Below are 19176 nucleotides of genomic sequence, written 5' to 3' on the forward strand. Positions count from 1 at the left end.
GAATGTGCAGAGAAAAGTGGAGTGATACAACAGTGATATTAATTCTATATCAGCACTCTTGAAAGGCTGTCCAATCAGATTCCAGGACCAGAACTAACTGCTGCATAAACAACAATCAATATCAAATATACAATACAACATTATATTAGCCTGCTCACAGTAATTTACCTGCTTCCATAAAAACTTCCTCTCTGTTTGACCAGTAATGACAACAAGATCGCCATGATTCTTCTTGCAGAACGAGCGAGCGTCTTCCATAGATAGGAGGTCTTCATTAATGAAGTACTGACTACCATTGTACTGGATCCAGCCATCAGATGTCATGTTATATTGCACTGTAAGATAAAAAGAACATAACTTATAATTGTCTTCATCTGTGATTATGTGATTTGTACTAGTCAGCTACTGTAAGTAAAAGGCTGCAAAAATGCTTTCAAATATCTTCTGGCTGTCTAAAAATGATAACTCTGACACCATTCACTGAAGATAAAAACTCATTTTGAGAAAACAGCCTTTACAGATATGTATTATAATTGAAATCTACATACACAAATAGATAAAGTGCAAATAAGACCAACATTTGTGACCAAAAGTGTATTTTGGATGTTTTCTTTCCACTAGTTTGAAACAACACTTTATGAAATGCCAAATAGCCCAAAATCTCACAATCCACTGATGCATGAAAAAAAGTGTTTTTTGCCAGCAGTGTCTCGCCTTAAGTTTGTAAGTGAAGTTAAAAATTGCTCTCCACATAATGAGCCAATAGTCCCAGTCCACCCCTGCATGCAATATTCTAGATGTTCCACAAATTATGTAACATTTATATATATATATATATATATATATAGCAATTATTGGGGTTCAGGCACTTTAAGGCCTTTAGGCACATGCGTAAAAAGGTATTATGTTTTAATTGGCAAGTCTGTAACCATCTCGATCATAGATGGAAAAGACCATTTACAGCCAATAGATCGGCCTCTGTTAACCTTGTCTGATAGCTGCGCAAACTTGGTGTTTTCAAGATACACAAATGACCTCAAAGGGAGACTTGGCACCTTGGACAAAGACACCGCATGCCAATTTTCAAGTCAGTCAGACTTTGGGTTGCGTAGTTATAGCCATTTTATGTTTTTTCCATGTTATAGCACCACCAAGTGGCCAGTCACTGCGTTCTTTTTCACACGACCACAGAATGAGTTCTTACATATGTGTGCCAAGTTTGGTGAAAATATCTCATTCTGTTCACGAGTTACAGCCAATTTTAGTAAAAGTGGCTCTGCCCACTTCAAACATTTTGGCGGTCCTTAGAGACCGTGAATTGAAATTTCAACTTTTTTAATAATTATTGACAATCTGACTCCAGAGAATCTTGCTGCACTGGATTGGCTCCGATCGCGCCAAAAACGTAGGACTAGTTCGCAAAAGTAGGTTTTTAAAAAAAAATACAAAATACCCAACGGTCGAATCTGTCTTGAGCCAAGAAATCCAACAATATAAGACACTTGAGCCAACGCCTAACAGTTTAGGAGTTATGAGTGATTTCGTGCTTTTCACCACTGTTGTGCCAGGGGTAGATTAGGCCAATCGGGGTAAGCCTTGGCGACGTTGTAGACAGTACTATTAGCCCTCAAATTTCAAGTCTCTATGACATACGGTTTGATCTGCCCAATCACTTTTAGGGGAGAATGCTTATCCTTGGAAATTTTAACAATTACAACAGGGTTTCAGTGCTACACGCTTGAGCCCCTAAAAAACAGTAATAACATTAATTTAATGAAGAGCTAAACATTAAAATCGTGGGTAGAAAATACCTGAAAAGAGATGAATGTTAATTGAATAATGGATATGCAGCAGTTACTTACCTTGGGCTGCAGAAGTTGGTGGAGGTTTTGGAGTTGTGCCTATTGAACAAACAATAAAAAAGCGTTATTGTGCAGGCAGTTGTTAAGTGCATGTATCTATTACCATGCCTGTTGCCATTGGTTGTTTCTTTGAGGAACAAATAAGCACATGAAAAACAAAGAAACACATCAACATATTACATAGAAGTGGCAAGTTTGCATTTACACTCCAAGACTTAATGCACAGATCTATTTGACACACAGTATAAGATCTATGCATGTGTACCTATTGGTATCTGGCAAATCCAGTCATTATAGGATTCACAATCTCGATCGTTCCACTTGCGTCCATAATAAAAGCCACTTTCTGCACAGTGCTCTTGATTGTTGTAGTTGTTTGGTTCTCCAAACCCCCAATTCTCAAAATCAGACTAAAAAGAAATGCAAACACACATTAACATTATAGATGATGATGCAAAAAAGGTTGAATAGGTATAATGAAGTGGACAATTATTTTCTTACCAGAAGCTTTTTGATAATAGACAGAAATATTCTAAAATAATTCCAACTCAAATCAATAGATACAGTATCTGCATGTCTAATTATTTGGTGAGTAGCCATGTAATAAGCGGGATATTGTACAGTTAGCCGGTGTTCTAACAATATATGCTACCTATCAGGATGTGCGACCAACATTATATTTGCATGGTTTTAAGAGTAGGGTTAGGGTTTGTGGTAGGTTTGTAAAACCTCACACCATTATCGCACCATATGAACGTAATGCTGGTAGCACATTCCGACAAGTTATTATTTCCCTGATGAAATGTGCAATTCTCATTGGCAGACGAAAGGTCAGGTGATGCAGCACACTACATCACAGAAACCGTAGAAGGGCATCTGTGTCATCACATTCCCAGATTCTTTGTCTTTGAGAAGACGTTTGTTTGTTTGCCATGTGTTTAAGTGTTTGTGTGGTTAATACAGGAGTTCAAAAATGTCAAAACAGTGTAGGAGATGTGAGTTGCCGTGCCCTAACTTTATCACGAGTGACGCTGTGTGCATTGTGACCGCTTTAATATGCAGAAGCTTTGCTCATGTCTGCCTCTCTTCTCAAGGAAAGAGCATCAAGCATCTGTACCCCATGGTTCGGGTTTGCTGAGGCACCACTTAGACAGAGATTATGAAGGAAATAGAGCAGGTGGGCATTTCCCTTTCTCTCTCTCCTTCCTGAGATGGTTTACGCCACGATGACAAAGGTGGAACAGATATTGGCAAACTATCTCTTGTGTACTTCTGCATCATCCTGGAGAAGGCGATCACTACCAACCAGACCTTGTAAAGTAACATCTAGTCTGGTTGATAATGCCTTCGCGGCAACTGGTCAGGCTGGTGCGTCTATGAACACCATGGCGGATTTGCAGGCAAACCAAGCCAACTTCCTGAAACAGAGATGCCCAATCCTGTTCCTGGAGATCCACCTACCTGCAGAGTTCAGACCTAAACCTGATCCAACACACCTATCTGTAATTATCAAGTGCTCCTGAAGATCTTAATTAGCTGGTTCAGTTATGGTTCAGTATGTTTGATCAAGGTTGGAGCTGAACTAGCAGGGAGGTAAATCTCTAGGAACAGGATTGGGCACCCCTGTCCTAAAAAAAATATGGATAAGGGTGCAAGATTGATCCCTGAGGTGGTGAAAGAGCTCCGCCGGGACACAGAACTGGCCCTCCATGCCGCAAAGCAGATGGTCTATGCCGTTGACTGTTCAATGGCTAATATGGTTGCCACAGAGAGGCATCTGTAGCTCAACCTCTTGGGGATCAAGGAGAAAGAGAATATCTTTCTCCTGGATGCCCCGGTTTTTGCCTTATGGCCATTTCGACAATGCAGTGAATGTTGTTGTCAACAGGTTTTTAGGAGGCAAAGAAACAGTAGATGGCATTCAAACAAAGTATATCCTGTGCCATACCCAAGAACTGGTGGTCTCCACCATCCACCAATAGCCCAGCTCCAACCCTCTTCTCTCTTGTAGAGAGGAGAGAAGTGCTGCCCGAAATCCCCAGTGGGATTTCCGCCCAGTCTCCACTCGGCATTGCCATTGGAAGAGCCAACGCCAGGATATGCAAACTGGGGGAACTTGTAATTCTGGAGGGGGCCTGTGGCTGCATTCCTAGGGGGTTCCTTGAGGTGTACAAAAGGTTGTTAGGGTTGTCTGCCCTCCTATAGAGGGCATCCCCTTTACAATCAATTGGACTTCCGCCAAATGTACCACCTTGGGTCCTTCGGACCTTCGGACCTCAAGCCTTCTGTTATCCACTGTTTCAGTCGCTGAAGCAGGATATTTTAGATTAGACTTTGTAGATTACATCGACTTTAATGAAAACAACTGTTTTGCATATTCTCAATATAATGAGATACCAAGTCATAATTATGAGAATGTTTCTCATTATTATGACTTATAGAATCACATTTTTATTCAACTCTGTCAGAAACAGATTTCCATTTAATGGGAACCACCAAAAGTGGCTAATAGAGGGAGCAGTAATGGGAAAACACTTACAGGGGTTTCATCAGTCCACACAAAACCAGAATTACTATTCAGCATATTGAAGCCTATCCATGCTGGGTCTCCGCTTATATACCTGCTGAACAAATAAAGACATGTTTATCCACATAATGCAGTGCCTTGGTGTACCCTACAAAATCATCAATTATAGATATAAATAATTATAGAGAGTTATAACAGTACAAAGCACTCACGGTAACGAGTTGATTTCTCGTTGAGAGTGGAAGCTCGCCAAGTCACCACCAATGGCTCGACAGAAATCACGAGCCTCAAGCCAAGTCTTTTTCTCATCCTTTTGCTTCTGGTATATCTAAGAAGTAGAAATTAAAAGTGTGATTGTGAGAAAAGAGATGAAATTCTGTCATGTGTTTCTGTGGCACTCCTATGGCACTTCATGGACAGAAATTTGCAGCAACTAAGCGCATTATAGAAATTAAAGTTATTATAGTCATAAAAAGACTTGGTGATGTAACAAAACTGAGCACAGTTTAATTTATGAGTTTATTTTGTTCTAAACAATAAGCTTTAAGAAATGAGACCTCAGAACACTGGAACCAGAATGAAAAAACAGACACATCCTCTGCACAGACCCTAAGGCCAGCTTCAGTCAAAAAAAATTGTGGACATGATTCGAAAAGGTTAAATATGACTGAAAAACATATTTACGCTTGTGCTCCTCAAGGTCAAAAATTTGTGCTTTGGAAATTAATGTGAAGCGAATTTCATCTAGTGGAAGCTTTCGGTACTGCACCCAAAAAAAATCTTACTGAAAGCTCATTTTTTGAGATATCAACCTCAAATTTGGAGCACAACTTTAGATGTATGGCTTCTTTTTCTCACAGTTTTAGAGTAAGACATGTTTTTGGAAAATATATATTTTATATAAATTTAAAAATAGTACTTTTATGCATTTTTCAAAATAATAAACTAAAACTTTTATAACTTTTAACATTTAACATTTTTCAGCAATAATCTGCAACAATCTCTTAAAAAGAGACCAAACGGTCTGCTGCGCCAAAACATTCAAGATTTATGACAGTTTCAGTTGGAAATTTTATTTCCAGCTCTATGCACAAAAAGTGATAATAATGGTAATTAATTTATCATAACTATTCCATAAATATAATTTTGTACCACAAACTCCCCTAAAAATGCAAAATGTTAAATAAAAAACCTTATCAAAATAAAATATAGTACATTCATTTCATTGAAATAAAAAAATTCAGACATTTTTGACCGCCACGCGAGCAGCACCAAAGGGTTAAATAAAACGTCTCACAAAAGTTTCAGTTTGGTCTTGATATGTTTTCATAGGAAAACACATGTCATATTTATGTTTTTACTACTAAGAGAAAAGTATGTGACTTTCACAAGGTTTATAAGCTGCAGACTACATTATTATTATTATTTTTTATTTTAGATGTGGTTCCTAATTTCGACCAAAACACAACATTGAGAAAAGTTGTGTTTGCTGGGTTAAGCACACACCAAATTAGCAAGCGGCATCATGGTCTCTAAATTAAGTCTTGAACAACAACCATGCTGGTTACATTTTAACATAACGGCATAAGAGAGACTGTGAACTCAGGCTATAGTTTTAATTATCCATTTGCAGTACCACAATTTCAGATTAAAGTTAATTGTGCATTTTCGCCATTATGATGATGGTTTAAATACCCACTAGAGGTCCCAGTTAAAGTTTTTAAAGCATTTTATCTGCTTTTCCATAACCAGGTAAGTGCGGCTTTAGTAACAATGGTTAACGCGGTTTCTGGTCTGAGCTGTTACATGTCACTGTTTCAGGAAGGAGTGTATTTGTTCACATTTACCTGAACGCAACTGCCTGGATCTTTTTTAATCCAGCCACCTGCACAGCTGAGCGGCTGCGTTGTGGGCGGCACTCGCGTTGTAGTAATACCCTCTGCCATTTTTTTACAGATGTACTTCTGTTTACTGTTACGGTCCAGAACATCCCATAATCCTGCTGAAGTTCCTGTTAACATGGCCACACAACCCTGGTGCCTTTCTAGGAGGTGAACAGACAGGAGAAGAAAAAATTGACTTTTCAATTCAGGTGGATTCAGACATGACTGCTGCATGTCACACATTTCATAAGAACTGTGATTACTGATCAACATACCTGGCATGCCTGCATTAAAGTGTGTGAATTTGACTTTATCGCCGTTACTCCACTGGAAGCGGTCCAGTCGTTCGGTGTTACACAGGCCAATCCAGAAATATTTCTCAGGCCTAAGACCGACCAGGCTAATGAGGAAAGCGTTCTCATACCTAAGTGAAGACAAAACATTAAAATATAGTGATATAATGAATGCGTAGTTAAATATTATAATGAAACATTAGATGAGTTGTCTTGGTCATATTTCACTAAAGAGGAAAACTTTAATCATTTTTCATAAAGAAACTGAAGCTGGATTTTAAGGACCATTAAGATTATTTGTGAAATTATATTTACAAGTAAAGCAGTCCAGAGATAATCTTAAGATGCAGTAAAGTGAATCGAAACAAAAAAATTCAACAAGTAACAAAAAAATGCAGGCAATAACCAAAGAACATATATATATATATATATATACATATATATTGCCTAAAGGCAAATTGATTTATTCTCCTCTGAACCACTAGATGGCAGCACTTTTTTCCATTTATTTGGCATGACCCTCACAGTGCATTATGGGTATTCTCTAGCTGTGCACATCAGTTGTACATTGATATTGCGGTGCATTATGGGATTGAATGCGTGCACTCGATAATGTCCACTATGGTTTCTTGCACCACTACAAATGGACAAGTAGTGCCCCATTTAAGGGTATAGGGTGCGATTTCAGACACAACCCAGGTCTCCGTGCCAGTCATGTGACTGAAAACTATGAATTGTTAAAGTCATAGTCATGGGAGACACGTTTAGGACTGCACATGCGCATTGGCCCCACTGGTTCCAGGCTAAAATATATGCTTTTTTTTACACTATTTAAGCACAAGAAATACCATTTATGGGACAGTTAATGTCAGATTATATTTCTCATATAAAAAAGTGTTGTTTAAATTAAATGTGAGCATGGCAAGTAGTTTTTAAGATTTCAGGATTTGCTCATATAAATAGACTTGGTCTTGGATGACGGAGGCGTTGTTAATATGGCCGCCGAGTTAAAGGGACTTTTAGGTCGAGGTTTTGGCTGTCAGTAAATGATGTCCTTTGCAGGTTGGGAATAACAATATGGTGTATATACCACTTTTATGATTTATTTTCCCACAAAATGTGTTGCTCTATCAATGTTTAAAAAAAAACATTTTTTTTTTCTTTCAGTCATACACTATTAAAGCATAAGCTGTGTCTTTAGTTCCGTTGTACCCTTTATAATCACATCTCGTCTGCATTACCTGTTGGCAACATCCACCAGTTGAGCTCCCGTCTGCTCACACTGCAGTTTGGCCTCATTAAACGTCTTGCTCTCCATGGCAATATTATAACAGTGAGATCCATACCGAACCCATCCCTGTGGGCACCAAACACACACGACCGTCACAATTAAATTCATCACAATTGTAAAAAACAAACAGTAAATGTACACAAACAATCTATTTTTCTATAACTGTTATTAATGTTTGTAAACAAAAAAAGTAGTTCATTGTTAGTTCACATGTGCATTAACTAATGTTAACAAATACAACTTTTGATGAACCCTGTGGTGCTGTTCGCGTGTTTTTAATTCATTGAAATGAATGTACTATATTTTAATTCGATAATGTTTTTTATTTAATATTTTGTATTTTTAGAGGATTTTACAGTATTAAATTATATAAATACATATTTTCAAAAACATGTTTTACTCTAAAACAGCAAGTTAACAGTAAGTTTTTCCAATAGAAGAAATTTGTTTCCCATTCATTTCAATGTGCTCATTTTTGACCGCAAACAGTACAAGTCTGACTATTTTTTTCAGGACCATTTAACCTTTTCAAATCATGTCCATGGTTTTCTTTGTGTGTGTCTTACCACAAAAGCAAGACTAAAGCAAGACCATATATTCCCTAGTAAAAAAAAAAAAAAAAAACCTATACCAAAATGTATTTAAAATTCATTTCATACTAAGTATACTTCAAATCCATTAACATATTTATTGACATATCACTTAAGACTTACTGATATAAAATTATAATTAAACTTTATTTGGAGTACTTCAATGCACATTTCTTAATATTACACCTTAAAAGTGTTTTAATATCAATATTAATAAGGATTGTATGATCTTTGTATAATATCAGTCTTTAAATGCAAGATATTTAAAATGTACCTAAAGTATACTTGCAATAGCTCCACTTTAGCACAGTCAAGTATATCTTTAGTTGGACCTCTTCTGCACAATTAAAGTGCATTAAATACAAAATTAGTTGTTCCAATTTAAGTATACTAGTTTAGTATACCAAAAGTACAACTGCAGCATATTTTTATTTAGCACATAAATGTGTAAATGTAGTATACAAAAAAACAAAAAAAAAAAAAAAACAAATACATTTAGTATTTTTTTATCACTAGGGTTGTAAGATAGCCAGGTTGAAGCACATGTCCAAATAATGATAGATGGATGGACAGATGGATTAACTTATTATTTAAATACATCTTTTTGATCTTTTGTTTTCTCTTTTGTTTATGAAAGCGTAAACCGTAGAGATCTCGACTCACAGCTTGGCATCCGAGACTGGCGCTCTCCGCTGCTCCATCAGGTTTGCTGGAGGATTTCTTTTTGCAGATGTAGCCGCGCTCCGTCTCACACGCGTGATCTGCCCATCTGCCCTCCTGTTGCACAGACAAAATTAACCTAATGTTCTAGTTCTGTCTCATGTTTCACATTAATCCTCACACTCTGTCTGATCTGTTACAAAAGGATAGTGAACGAAACAATATTAATAAAAAACAAACTACCTACCTTTCCTTTGATAAGAACACAATCCTCCATGCGATTAGTGACGTGTGAAGGTTCTCCAGCTATCCACTTGGTGAAGGTGACGTGTGTTCTGTCTGACCACTCGAACAGGTTCTGAGTCCTCTGATCATTAAGTCCAATCCACAGTTCATCAGTAGGCACTACAGAGCAAACACTCACATTGCTAAGTGAAATAGGCCGGGTCCATTCAGAATCCAAAACATGATGTTCATGTGTTTGTTGGGTAGAATGCACACACTGAGATCGCTCATACTTACAGTACCCAGTCTGTGATATAATGAAGCTGTGCTCCTCTATGTTGTGAACACTGGCTAAGTCTGCGCCATCCCTGTGACACGCTGCTAACGCATCACTCCACGTCTTCTTGATGCGCTGCAGATAATAGCAGTGTCCGGCGTATGGCACCCACGCAGCAGGACAGAAGTTAGGCTGATCTTTACCTGCAGGAGAAAAGAAACCTATCTTTTTTAACCAAAAACAGCAGCACATGAAGTTTGTTCTTAATTTTTATATTTAACATACTGGGATTTTAGGCATGGTTTAGTTATATGAATAGCAGTATATACGGCATTATTGTATGCTAAACTTGTAGATTCGCTATGTTTGTAAATCTACTATTTAAGCTTCTTCTTCTGAGACTAAATTTAGTCCGTATCTCCTCCTAGAGCTTTCAAGCTACAACCACCAAACTCGGCTCAGACCTACTGTTCTGACTCGGGTTGCTATATCTTTTCTGACTGATCAAACTTGGTTTTTGTTACTATTACTACAAAAAAAAAACATAGACTTTCACTAAGGGGGTCAAAGCTTTTATACAACAACTCTAATGGAGTATTTAAGCTTCATCCACCAAGTATCTATCACTAACAAAGCCTAAAAGCTAGCTTAATACATGCTAATAACAAAAACAACATGCTAATTCATGTTATCAATGTGATAAAATGTGCTAGCATGTTTTAGCATGTTGCTGACATGAATGAGCATGTTAGCACGTTTTGACACATTGTTAGCATGTTTTAACATGTTGCTATAATGAAATAGCAAATTGCTAGCATGATTTGACATGCTGGTAACATGTTTTAGCATTTTTCTAGCATGTTTTAACATATTGTTAATATGATTTAACATGTTGCTAGCATGTTTTAACATGTTGTTAATGTGAATCAAAACTGCTAGCATTATTTAGCATTCTGTTATCTTTTAAACACATTGCTTGCATGAATTAACAAGTTGCTAGCAAGTTTTATCACACTGTTAGCATGAATTAACATGTTGCTAACATGTTTTTACCACATTGCTAACATGCTAAACATGTTAGCCACATGTTAAAACATGCTATGACTGTGTTAAAATGTCAATGTGTTTAAAATCAAAGTTCTAAAACATGGTAATTGATAAGACATGCTAATAACATGCAAATTCATGCTAGCAAGATGCTAAAATGCTTTCAACATGCTAATTCATGTTAGCAACGTTATAAAATGTACTACATGTTTTAGCATGTTGCTGACATGAATGAACATGTTGCTAGCATGTTTAAACACGTTGCTAGCATGAATTAGCATGTTGCTAGCATGTTTTAACATGCTGCTAGCATAAATTTGCAAATTTGTTAGCATGATTTAACATGCTGGTAGCATGTTGCTAGCATGTTTTTAACATGAATCAGAGCTATTAGTATTATGTAGTATGCTGTTATCGTTTTAACACATTGCTAGCATGAATTAGCACATTGCTAGCATGATTTAACATGTTGCTAGCAGGCTTTAGCACATTGCTAGCATGAATTAATGTTGCTGACATGTTTTACCACGTTATTAACATGCTAAAACATACTTGCCACATGTTAAAACATGCTAGCAATGTATTAAAAAGTTATCAAAGTGTTAAAACTTGGTAACTGATAAGATGCTAATTCATGCTAGTGTAACGGAGGCCGGCTAGTAGTGGCTGTAAACCTCATTCCTCTGATCTCAAGAGATGCTCTAGCGACTGATGCTAGAGGTTGCAGCCTTTAGCCACCTTATTAGAGCGTCTGACTCCCACGCCGGAGACCCAGGTTTGAGGCCCGCGCAGAGCGGGGCGAGTAGGACCTAGGTGAGGGGTTAAATTGGTGCCATGACCCAGATGGGAGTGAGGTTTACCTGCAACTACTAGCTGGCCTCCATTACACTAGCAACATGCTAAAAATGTACTAAAACATGCTACAAACATGCTAGCAAAATGCAAAAAAGAAATGTAAGACATGCTAACAACATGATAAAACATGTTTAGAAGCTTTCAAACTTTGGTCACTTTCACTTTCTAGATTTTATTGTATTTTATCATATTTTATTGGTTTGTGTGTGTTTGTGTTTCTGCTACTGTATCACCATAATTTGGGAAAATGGACCGTACCTGGTGGAGGCGAGTTTTCTGTAGCATTGCCTTTGCGACAGATGTAGCCCAGTTTCTTACTGCAGGCCATACTTTCCCACTTTGATGCTTTACCAGCATTTAATGCTGCACAGTTCAGGCCGGGTTCCAGAGAGGGGTGCCCTAAAATGTATAAAACACGCATTTGATCAATTCCACAACTAAAATTGGACTTAAATGGGTGCATATATAAAGTTCTGTGCGCAGGGGTGCACATTTTATATGTACATGGATTTTATTTACCAGGAGCCCAGTTTAGATATCTGAATGCGTGTCCATTACTCCACTGCCAGCCACTATCAAACTCAAGACTGTTCAGTCCGATCCATAGTGTGGAGCCAAAGATATTCGTCAAACCTAAAGGATGAAGTATCCGATATACTGAAATGCTTTTTTATTTATACAATATTATTTCATAATAATTTAGGATGGTTGTGAGATCTGTCTGTGAAAACATTAGAGCATGCAATTATGTTTTCCTCTGTGCACAACATGCGTTTGAAGGCAAGTACTTCTGTCTACCTGATATATAACTCTGCTCATGCAGCTCTGATATGCTGAGAAGATCAGCGCCTTGTTGCTGGCAGCTTGTTCGCGCCTGATACCAAGTCAGTACCGACTGCGTGTTCCTCTGATATAACACACCAGTCACTGGATCAGTGTCCCACCCGGAGCCGGCTATTGCACACAGTGAGGGAGTGAAGTGGTAGAAGAAAAGAGTTTAAAAAGACAAAACTAAAACTCAGTGGCAATATCTGAATCCTTGTCCTTGGACATTTTTTGGTCCCCATGAGGAAAGCAGCTTATAAATCATACTAATTGATGTTTTTTGAAAATGTAAAAATGCAGAAAGATTCCTGTGATGGGTAGAGTTAGTGTAGGGGGACAGAATATACAGTTACAGTATAAAAATCATTGTGCCTATGGAGAGATTACACCCTATGCCAGTGTGTGTGTGTGTGTGTGTGTGTGTGTGTGTCATAGGATGTGTTTGTCAGCAGATCAGTTTCCAGTTGTCCTGCTTGCATTTTCTTACTCTTGGACAGGACAAAGAAAAACAGGAAAATGAAGGAATGTCACCATCTAGATCGGCAACAGCAGCATTTCTCTCATTTTCTCTTCCTTCCTCTCTCTCTCTTGTTCAAGTCCATAGTGGGAGATCATAGTTATTATTGTTGCTGCAGGAATAGCTATTTTATTCTCAAATACATGTAATTTAGGGCTGGATGACATTTATGTCTCAATACTTTTCTAAAATTTTGAAAATATTAGATATATACTGTATCTTAATATTTTTGCATTTGCTCTCAAAAAGTTTAAAAGGGTGATTTTGCACGCCACGAAAAATACATGATCTGGATAGAACAGCTATTGTTACAAAGTACATACAAATTGTTTACTGCAAAATCAACTAATTTAGACTTTAATATAATCACAATATTAATGATATTCCCTCATTTTATATTGTCATCAAAAATATTGCTTTAATGCAAATATTCATTGTATCACCCAGTCCTAGGTATGATTATTCATTGGATGATGGTACAACATTTTTATAAGGATTTTAGAAGATTTCATGCATGCATTATGTAATTTCTTATAGGCCCGGTTTCACAGACAGGGCTTAGCCTAAGCCAGAGTTAGGCTTTAGTTCAATTAGGATATTCAAGTAACTTTTATAAACGTACACTAGAAAAAAACATTGCATCTTGAGACAAAACAATGGCACTGACATATTTTAAGATATGTCAGTACAAGTTGCTTTCAGTTAAAACAGCTTAAACATGCATTTTAGTCTAGGACTAGCCTAAGCCTTGTCTGTGAAACTGGGGGATAATGTCTTTAAATGCCCTTATGATGTATTATAAACACAGAATTCATAAAAAGTGTTACCATTTTGATTTACAAATATTAGACCACAAAATATTCACCACATTGTGTTCAGACAACTTGCAATGAACTTGAAAGCCACGCAATCCTACACAAAGTACTATACACAGTGCCAATGGTGGTCGCTGAAAAAATAACTAGTGATGTTTCTGTGCTGTTGCCTTACATTTGGTTGGGCAAAAGCCCCACTTTTTCTCCACGTCGTAGTCCGCCTCGGTGGAGCACCACAACAGACCGTCGGCTCTGCCCTCCACAATGCACTCGGCATACCACTTCTCCCCAAATTTAAATGGGAAATGGCACGGTTTCCCAAATGAATTACCACCTAGTGAATATATCTCTGCAGAACATAAAGAAATGACATGTGAGAAAAGTGAGAAACAAGTGAGAAAATGGTTTACCGATTGGATCAAAACAACTAAAATTACTAGAAAGAAGTTTTTCACCTACAGCTCAACAAATTCATGAAGAGACATTCATAGTAGAAATATTAGATGTGAATTTAACAGATCTAATGTATTTCTTTTTCTATAAGGTCTTAATGGCTGTTAGGTGGACTTTTTGTCATACCTTGATATCCACGAGAACACAAATCTTCCTTGGTCCCATAAATCTGCCAGTGACTCCAAGTACCTGTTCCCTTATACAACATCATACTTTGCTCATTTCGATTTCCATAGTTCAGGTGCAGTGGCTGTCCCTTTAAGCCAAACAAGGTCTCATTCTTACATTCCCAAGTTTGTAGGGGGCTGAGTTCATTGCAGGGCAGAAGGAGAATTTTGACCCAGTCTTTGATGTTCTGGGACCCCAAGCAGAGTTTGAAAGAGAGGCTGATAATTCGCGAAGAGGAAATCCATCGGAAACGCTGAGCATCAGAAGATACGTCACATGGTGCAGTCTGTACTGCGGTAGAACTCACGGCATTCACACATCTGTTGTGGTCCTCGTTGTAGATAAGGAAGGAGCTGGTGTCTGAATGTATGGAAAATTATATCAGGCTTATCAAACTTATCAAACTTATCAAATCAAACTTATTTGCTACTACTTCATCCATTAAGCCATTTATCTAAACCACGAGTGTCCAATCCTGCTCCTGGAGGGCCATAGTCCTGGAGATTTCAGCTCCAACCCCAATCAAACACACCCGAACCAGCTAATCAAGCTCTTACTTGGCATACTAGAAACTTCCAGGCAGGTGTGTTGAGGCGAGTTGGAGCTAAACTCTGCAGGACAGTGGCCCTTCAGGACCAAGTTGATCTAAACATTTAAACTGAACTGAAAAGTAAATTTAGTTTAGGAGTTCCAAGAGGACTGATATAAAGCCCAACAGCACCAAGATTTTTCACTGTTTCACTTTTCAAGCCGCTTTTCCACTGACATTTCCCGGAACAATTTGTCCCAGGAACTTTTTCCCCTAGACCTGTTGCTATCTGTGTTTCCATAGCAGTCTAAAGTACCGTGAAGATTAAGTCCGTTTACGTAGGACTGCATGCGACTTTTCAGTTCCCGCTGGATTTAGTCCTCCGCATATAAGCCTAATAAAGCCTGAACCTCGTCGTCGGTCCATCGGTCGTATTTTTCAAACTCCATTGTTGATTCGAATAGCAAACAACTCTTACTGCACGCACCACAACATACTTTTAAAAATGGTGGTTAAAATAAAATGCTGCATGCAGTCAACCAATCAAAATGCTGCGATGCCCAAGTCCCACCTCCGAAAGTTCCTGAACTTTGAAAAAGTACTACCTCAAGAGCAGGGACTTTCTGAGGGGGAAAATTTTACCCGGAACTTCATTTAGACCCTGGTTCCTGTTGTTGAAACACCACCCCAAAATCCCTAGTTCCTGGGGAATATTCCTGTATTGGAAACATGGCTAAACTGTCATGCTTTGTCCAAAATAACTCCTCACTCGTTCACTAATCCCTATATAAGTGAATGGAAGTTGAGTGCACTACATCAGGAAGGAGTAACCGGAGTGATGTTGTGGCCATGACCCGAAACTTGGCCAATCCTCGTCATTTCTGTTGCACAAAGCATTCTTTAAACCTCTTAAATTCGCGAGTTCACACTGACAAATAAGTCAGATAGAGTAAATGGTAAGCATATTTGGTGTGCTGTCCGAGGAGAGGGCTCCGGGCCCGGTATTTGGCCCAAACCCAAAGTACTCCCCCCCATATTCCTGGATGTGGTGAGAACCAGCCAGGAGTTGGGGTGGTGGAGGGATGCTGAAAACTGTCGAGGAACGTAGCCATATAGTGAACAGATTCACTATATATACCTGCTGACTCAAACGGTTTCCCACCAACTCTTAGGTTGAGAGGGCAGGTTTAAAACATGTAAATACATATACAATGTGTATGTTGACAATACTCTTGGCAAGCTCTGATTTTTGAGAGACAGTGACAGCAATGCAGCTTTTTGATTGATAATATGCCCTCTGTGCTTCCGCATTACTTCTTGCATGAACTTCACAACGCAATAGTCACGTCACAACATCCCTCTTATGGTTGACTCTCTTTCTCTTCAAACTTAGCCTACTGTAGCTTATACCCAGCTATATAAACACTAAAACGAAACATTTAAAACCTAAAAATAATGTTTGTAGAACAGCTGGTTCCTAAAGGGGAACCTTGCACTAACGTCAGGGGAACTTTTCCTGGGTACCACTTATAGTTCACAATCCATCCAGAGGCAGGCTGTGACCACATTTACATCTGCTCTGTGACTTCATTAGGACACACAGTGAACAGTGGCAGAGCAAGACGGGTTTGTCCGACATCTGATTGGTCACCCTGGGTGCCACCCCAAAATTTAATTTGCTATTGATGCTGATTGAAATTTAATTTCTCCTTTTGTTGAAAGAGGCATTGAAAGAGGCACCTTGAATATTAAGAAAATATTAAAGTTAGTCGCAAGATAGAGAAAATTAGGATTAATGAGGTTCGTACACTGTACGAGAAGCACAGAGCTGATCAAAATCCTGCCGTGCCACAGAACACCACTCACATAGTTTTCCTTTAATAATGATTTAAGACAAATATTATGCGATTTAATGTATATATGACTGGATATTTAAAGTTATTTTAAGGTGTATCATCAGGTTTCGGTTTCCTTAACAACTATTATGAAAGTCACTGTGTAAGTTAACGTTAGATCTTACACGCAGTGCAGTCACAGTGTCGTAAGCATTCACAACCAAATGGATAAGTACATAATCAAGTTCATAAATATTACACAATTTTAACATTTTTAAAAATACATACTGAGTGACTGAAACAATCTTTATGATAGATTATACTTGTTTGTTCACAGTTTAAAGGTTCTTGTTTCTTTTCATTTATTTTCTAGATCTGAGGTGAATTATCCATTGTCGCTTTCAGTATGGCTATAAAGGTCATGCAAAATGGGTTTCTGTGACATTTCAATTCCAGCCACAATGACAAATTATGACAATGATAATCTCAGGTACTGATTATGTTCTTTTTGAACGAAGAGGGAGCATGTATAGGGAGAATAAGATCGGACCCAGAATAGAGCCCTGAGGCACACCATAGGTGATAGGAACCGAGGTTGATGAAAATTCTCCAATTTCCACTGAAAAACACCCATTAGTGAAATAAGACAAAAACCAGTCTAGTGCAGATTCACAGGTGCCAACCTCAAGACTTAATCTATTTAGGATCCAAGGCTTTGAAGGCTGCACTTAAATCCAGCAATATTAATGAAGTCCACAGATAGTAATAAGTTTATTACTACTCTTAAAAGGGCCTCATTCATAGCTCTCTCCCACTCTCTTGCACACTCTCTATTCTCTCTTTGCATTGGATTTTGAAAAATATTTACTCAAAATCAAAGTGCACTGTGGGTATTAAGGAGAGGAATTTAAGAAATTAAGATAACTCAGAAATCGGACACCACTACAAAATGTATAATCCTGCAGTATCAGAGGCTGCAGTTTCAGGACCACATTTCTAGGACCCTAGTTTTTTGTGACAGCGCCACCTAGCGAATTGTACTTCATCAGAGGAGACCTTATTCAAACAAGAATCAAACAGGTGCAAAGATTAGACCCATGGAAATGATTCAGTTGCCTTTACCTTTCTTTCCAAGAAAACTGAATTTAAATCAAGAATACAGAGGACCATATGATTAGGGTTCAAGGACTTGCACTGTGTCTACATCAGGCCTCAACAGCTTGAGGCAGTCCTGAAGCTGCAGCCTCCGGCACTGCAGACAGACCGTATATACTCACAAAATGGCCGACACCCAATATGAAACATCAGCATTCTTGTAATGCAAAAAAAAGTCAAACTAGAATCATATGAACTTGAAATTTCTCCTAAATTCATCTAAGACCATTTAATTTGACTTATGATATACAGATGCATGTCAACTGTCAAATTTATTTCTAATTTTATATATCCTAGGGAATTTTTGCAATAATTTCACATACATAATGAGATTAAACAAATGCAAACTCAGCAGCAGCTTTTAAACAATGCAGTTTTCCTCTGAGTAGATATAATGTATGCTAACAGTACATACTTGAATATGTCTGAAACATATATTGTTTTACCACCAATAGAGAGTAAGGTCATTCTACATTAGAGAAAATAACGACTAGCATAACTGCATGTGAATAACATGTGAAGTCAATGAGCAACAAAATAATTAGTATAACAATACAATTTCACTCTAGGGAAATATTATTTCTTAGTGCAAGTCACTGTGACATTTCCATTAATTAACATATTAAATTAGTGACGTACCTGTTTGAATTGAAGGTTGTAAAGCAACAAATAAAGAGAGCAACACAAACAGTGGAATGGTACATTTCTTCATGTTTGTCCTTTAACCAGTAATCCTAGCATGGAAAAACCCAGTGTGTGTTTGAAGTGTGTGAGACTTATATACACCTTTCTCCTAGTTAAATTTTTGTATCCTGTCATGCGGTTGGGGGTGTGTAGATTCGGGTCCCTGAGGGGGGGTGGGGGGGGGGTGGGGGGGGGGGGGGGGGATGAAGGGGATGCGCAACTTTATCCTGCATTTTATCAGCTGTAACTGCATCAAGGCTGTACCTGTACAATGTCAAAGACCTTGACTTGACTTAATTGAACAACTATAGTTTAAACTTGTACAAAGCAGATGAAACTACTCAATTAGAGATTGATATATGTTAATTTGTGTATGTGGCAAAAAGCACTAAGTTTCTCAGAGTGCTAGAGTAAGGAGGTGAACAGGTTTTAGTTCAGTGCAGTGTTTAGTTACTTCATGGACAGAGAGAAGTGTCTTGTGGAAGTGGTCGCACACTCATTTGGTTCTCTCATTAGCTGCTGATTTGTTTACTCCGAATTTCATGGGTTGGCAAGGACAAACCTGACCTGCACAAGTAATGATGCCAAGCATTACACAAAGTGTTTGGCTGATTTGTGAGCCATGCCTGCCCTTCTAGTCATCTTAAAGAATGGTGCAATTGATGTTGAAGTGCAAAGGTTGCCT

At 38.1% G+C, this 19176-nt stretch overlaps 1 protein-coding gene across 2 annotated transcripts in view; it reads right to left on the minus strand.

Moving 5' to 3' along the window:
- mrc1a (mannose receptor, C type 1a) overlaps positions 1 to 18623 on the minus strand; it is a 30244-nt gene extending 11621 nt beyond the window's left edge. The window contains exons 1-17 of one of the 2 annotated variants that reach the window (XM_051901054.1): positions 18447 to 18623; positions 14247 to 14648; positions 13843 to 14016; positions 12309 to 12464; positions 12030 to 12143; positions 11769 to 11909; positions 9629 to 9811; positions 9354 to 9511; positions 9110 to 9223; positions 7807 to 7922; positions 6548 to 6696; positions 6237 to 6433; positions 4602 to 4717; positions 4402 to 4483; positions 2128 to 2272; positions 1863 to 1901; positions 169 to 335 (exon numbers count right to left, since the gene is read on the minus strand). In XM_051901054.1, coding sequence (XP_051757014.1) covers positions 169 to 335; positions 1863 to 1901; positions 2128 to 2272; positions 4402 to 4483; positions 4602 to 4717; positions 6237 to 6433; positions 6548 to 6696; positions 7807 to 7922; positions 9110 to 9223; positions 9354 to 9511; positions 9629 to 9811; positions 11769 to 11909; positions 12030 to 12143; positions 12309 to 12464; positions 13843 to 14016; positions 14247 to 14648; positions 18447 to 18519 — 2526 coding nt within the window. In that variant the 5' untranslated portion in view covers positions 18520 to 18623. Of the gene's footprint in view, positions 1 to 168; positions 336 to 1862; positions 1902 to 2127; positions 2273 to 4401; positions 4487 to 4601; positions 4718 to 6236; positions 6434 to 6547; positions 6697 to 7806; positions 7923 to 9109; positions 9224 to 9353; positions 9512 to 9628; positions 9812 to 11768; positions 11910 to 12029; positions 12144 to 12308; positions 12465 to 13842; positions 14017 to 14246; positions 14649 to 18446 lie in introns of both variants that reach the window. The other variant, XM_051901053.1, reaches the window with a different exon arrangement.
- Between the last annotated feature and the right edge of the window lie 553 nt (positions 18624 to 19176).

This window comes from Ctenopharyngodon idella, chromosome 7 (genome assembly GCF_019924925.1).
Source record: "Ctenopharyngodon idella isolate HZGC_01 chromosome 7, HZGC01, whole genome shotgun sequence".
NCBI lineage: Eukaryota > Metazoa > Chordata > Actinopteri > Cypriniformes > Xenocyprididae > Ctenopharyngodon > Ctenopharyngodon idella.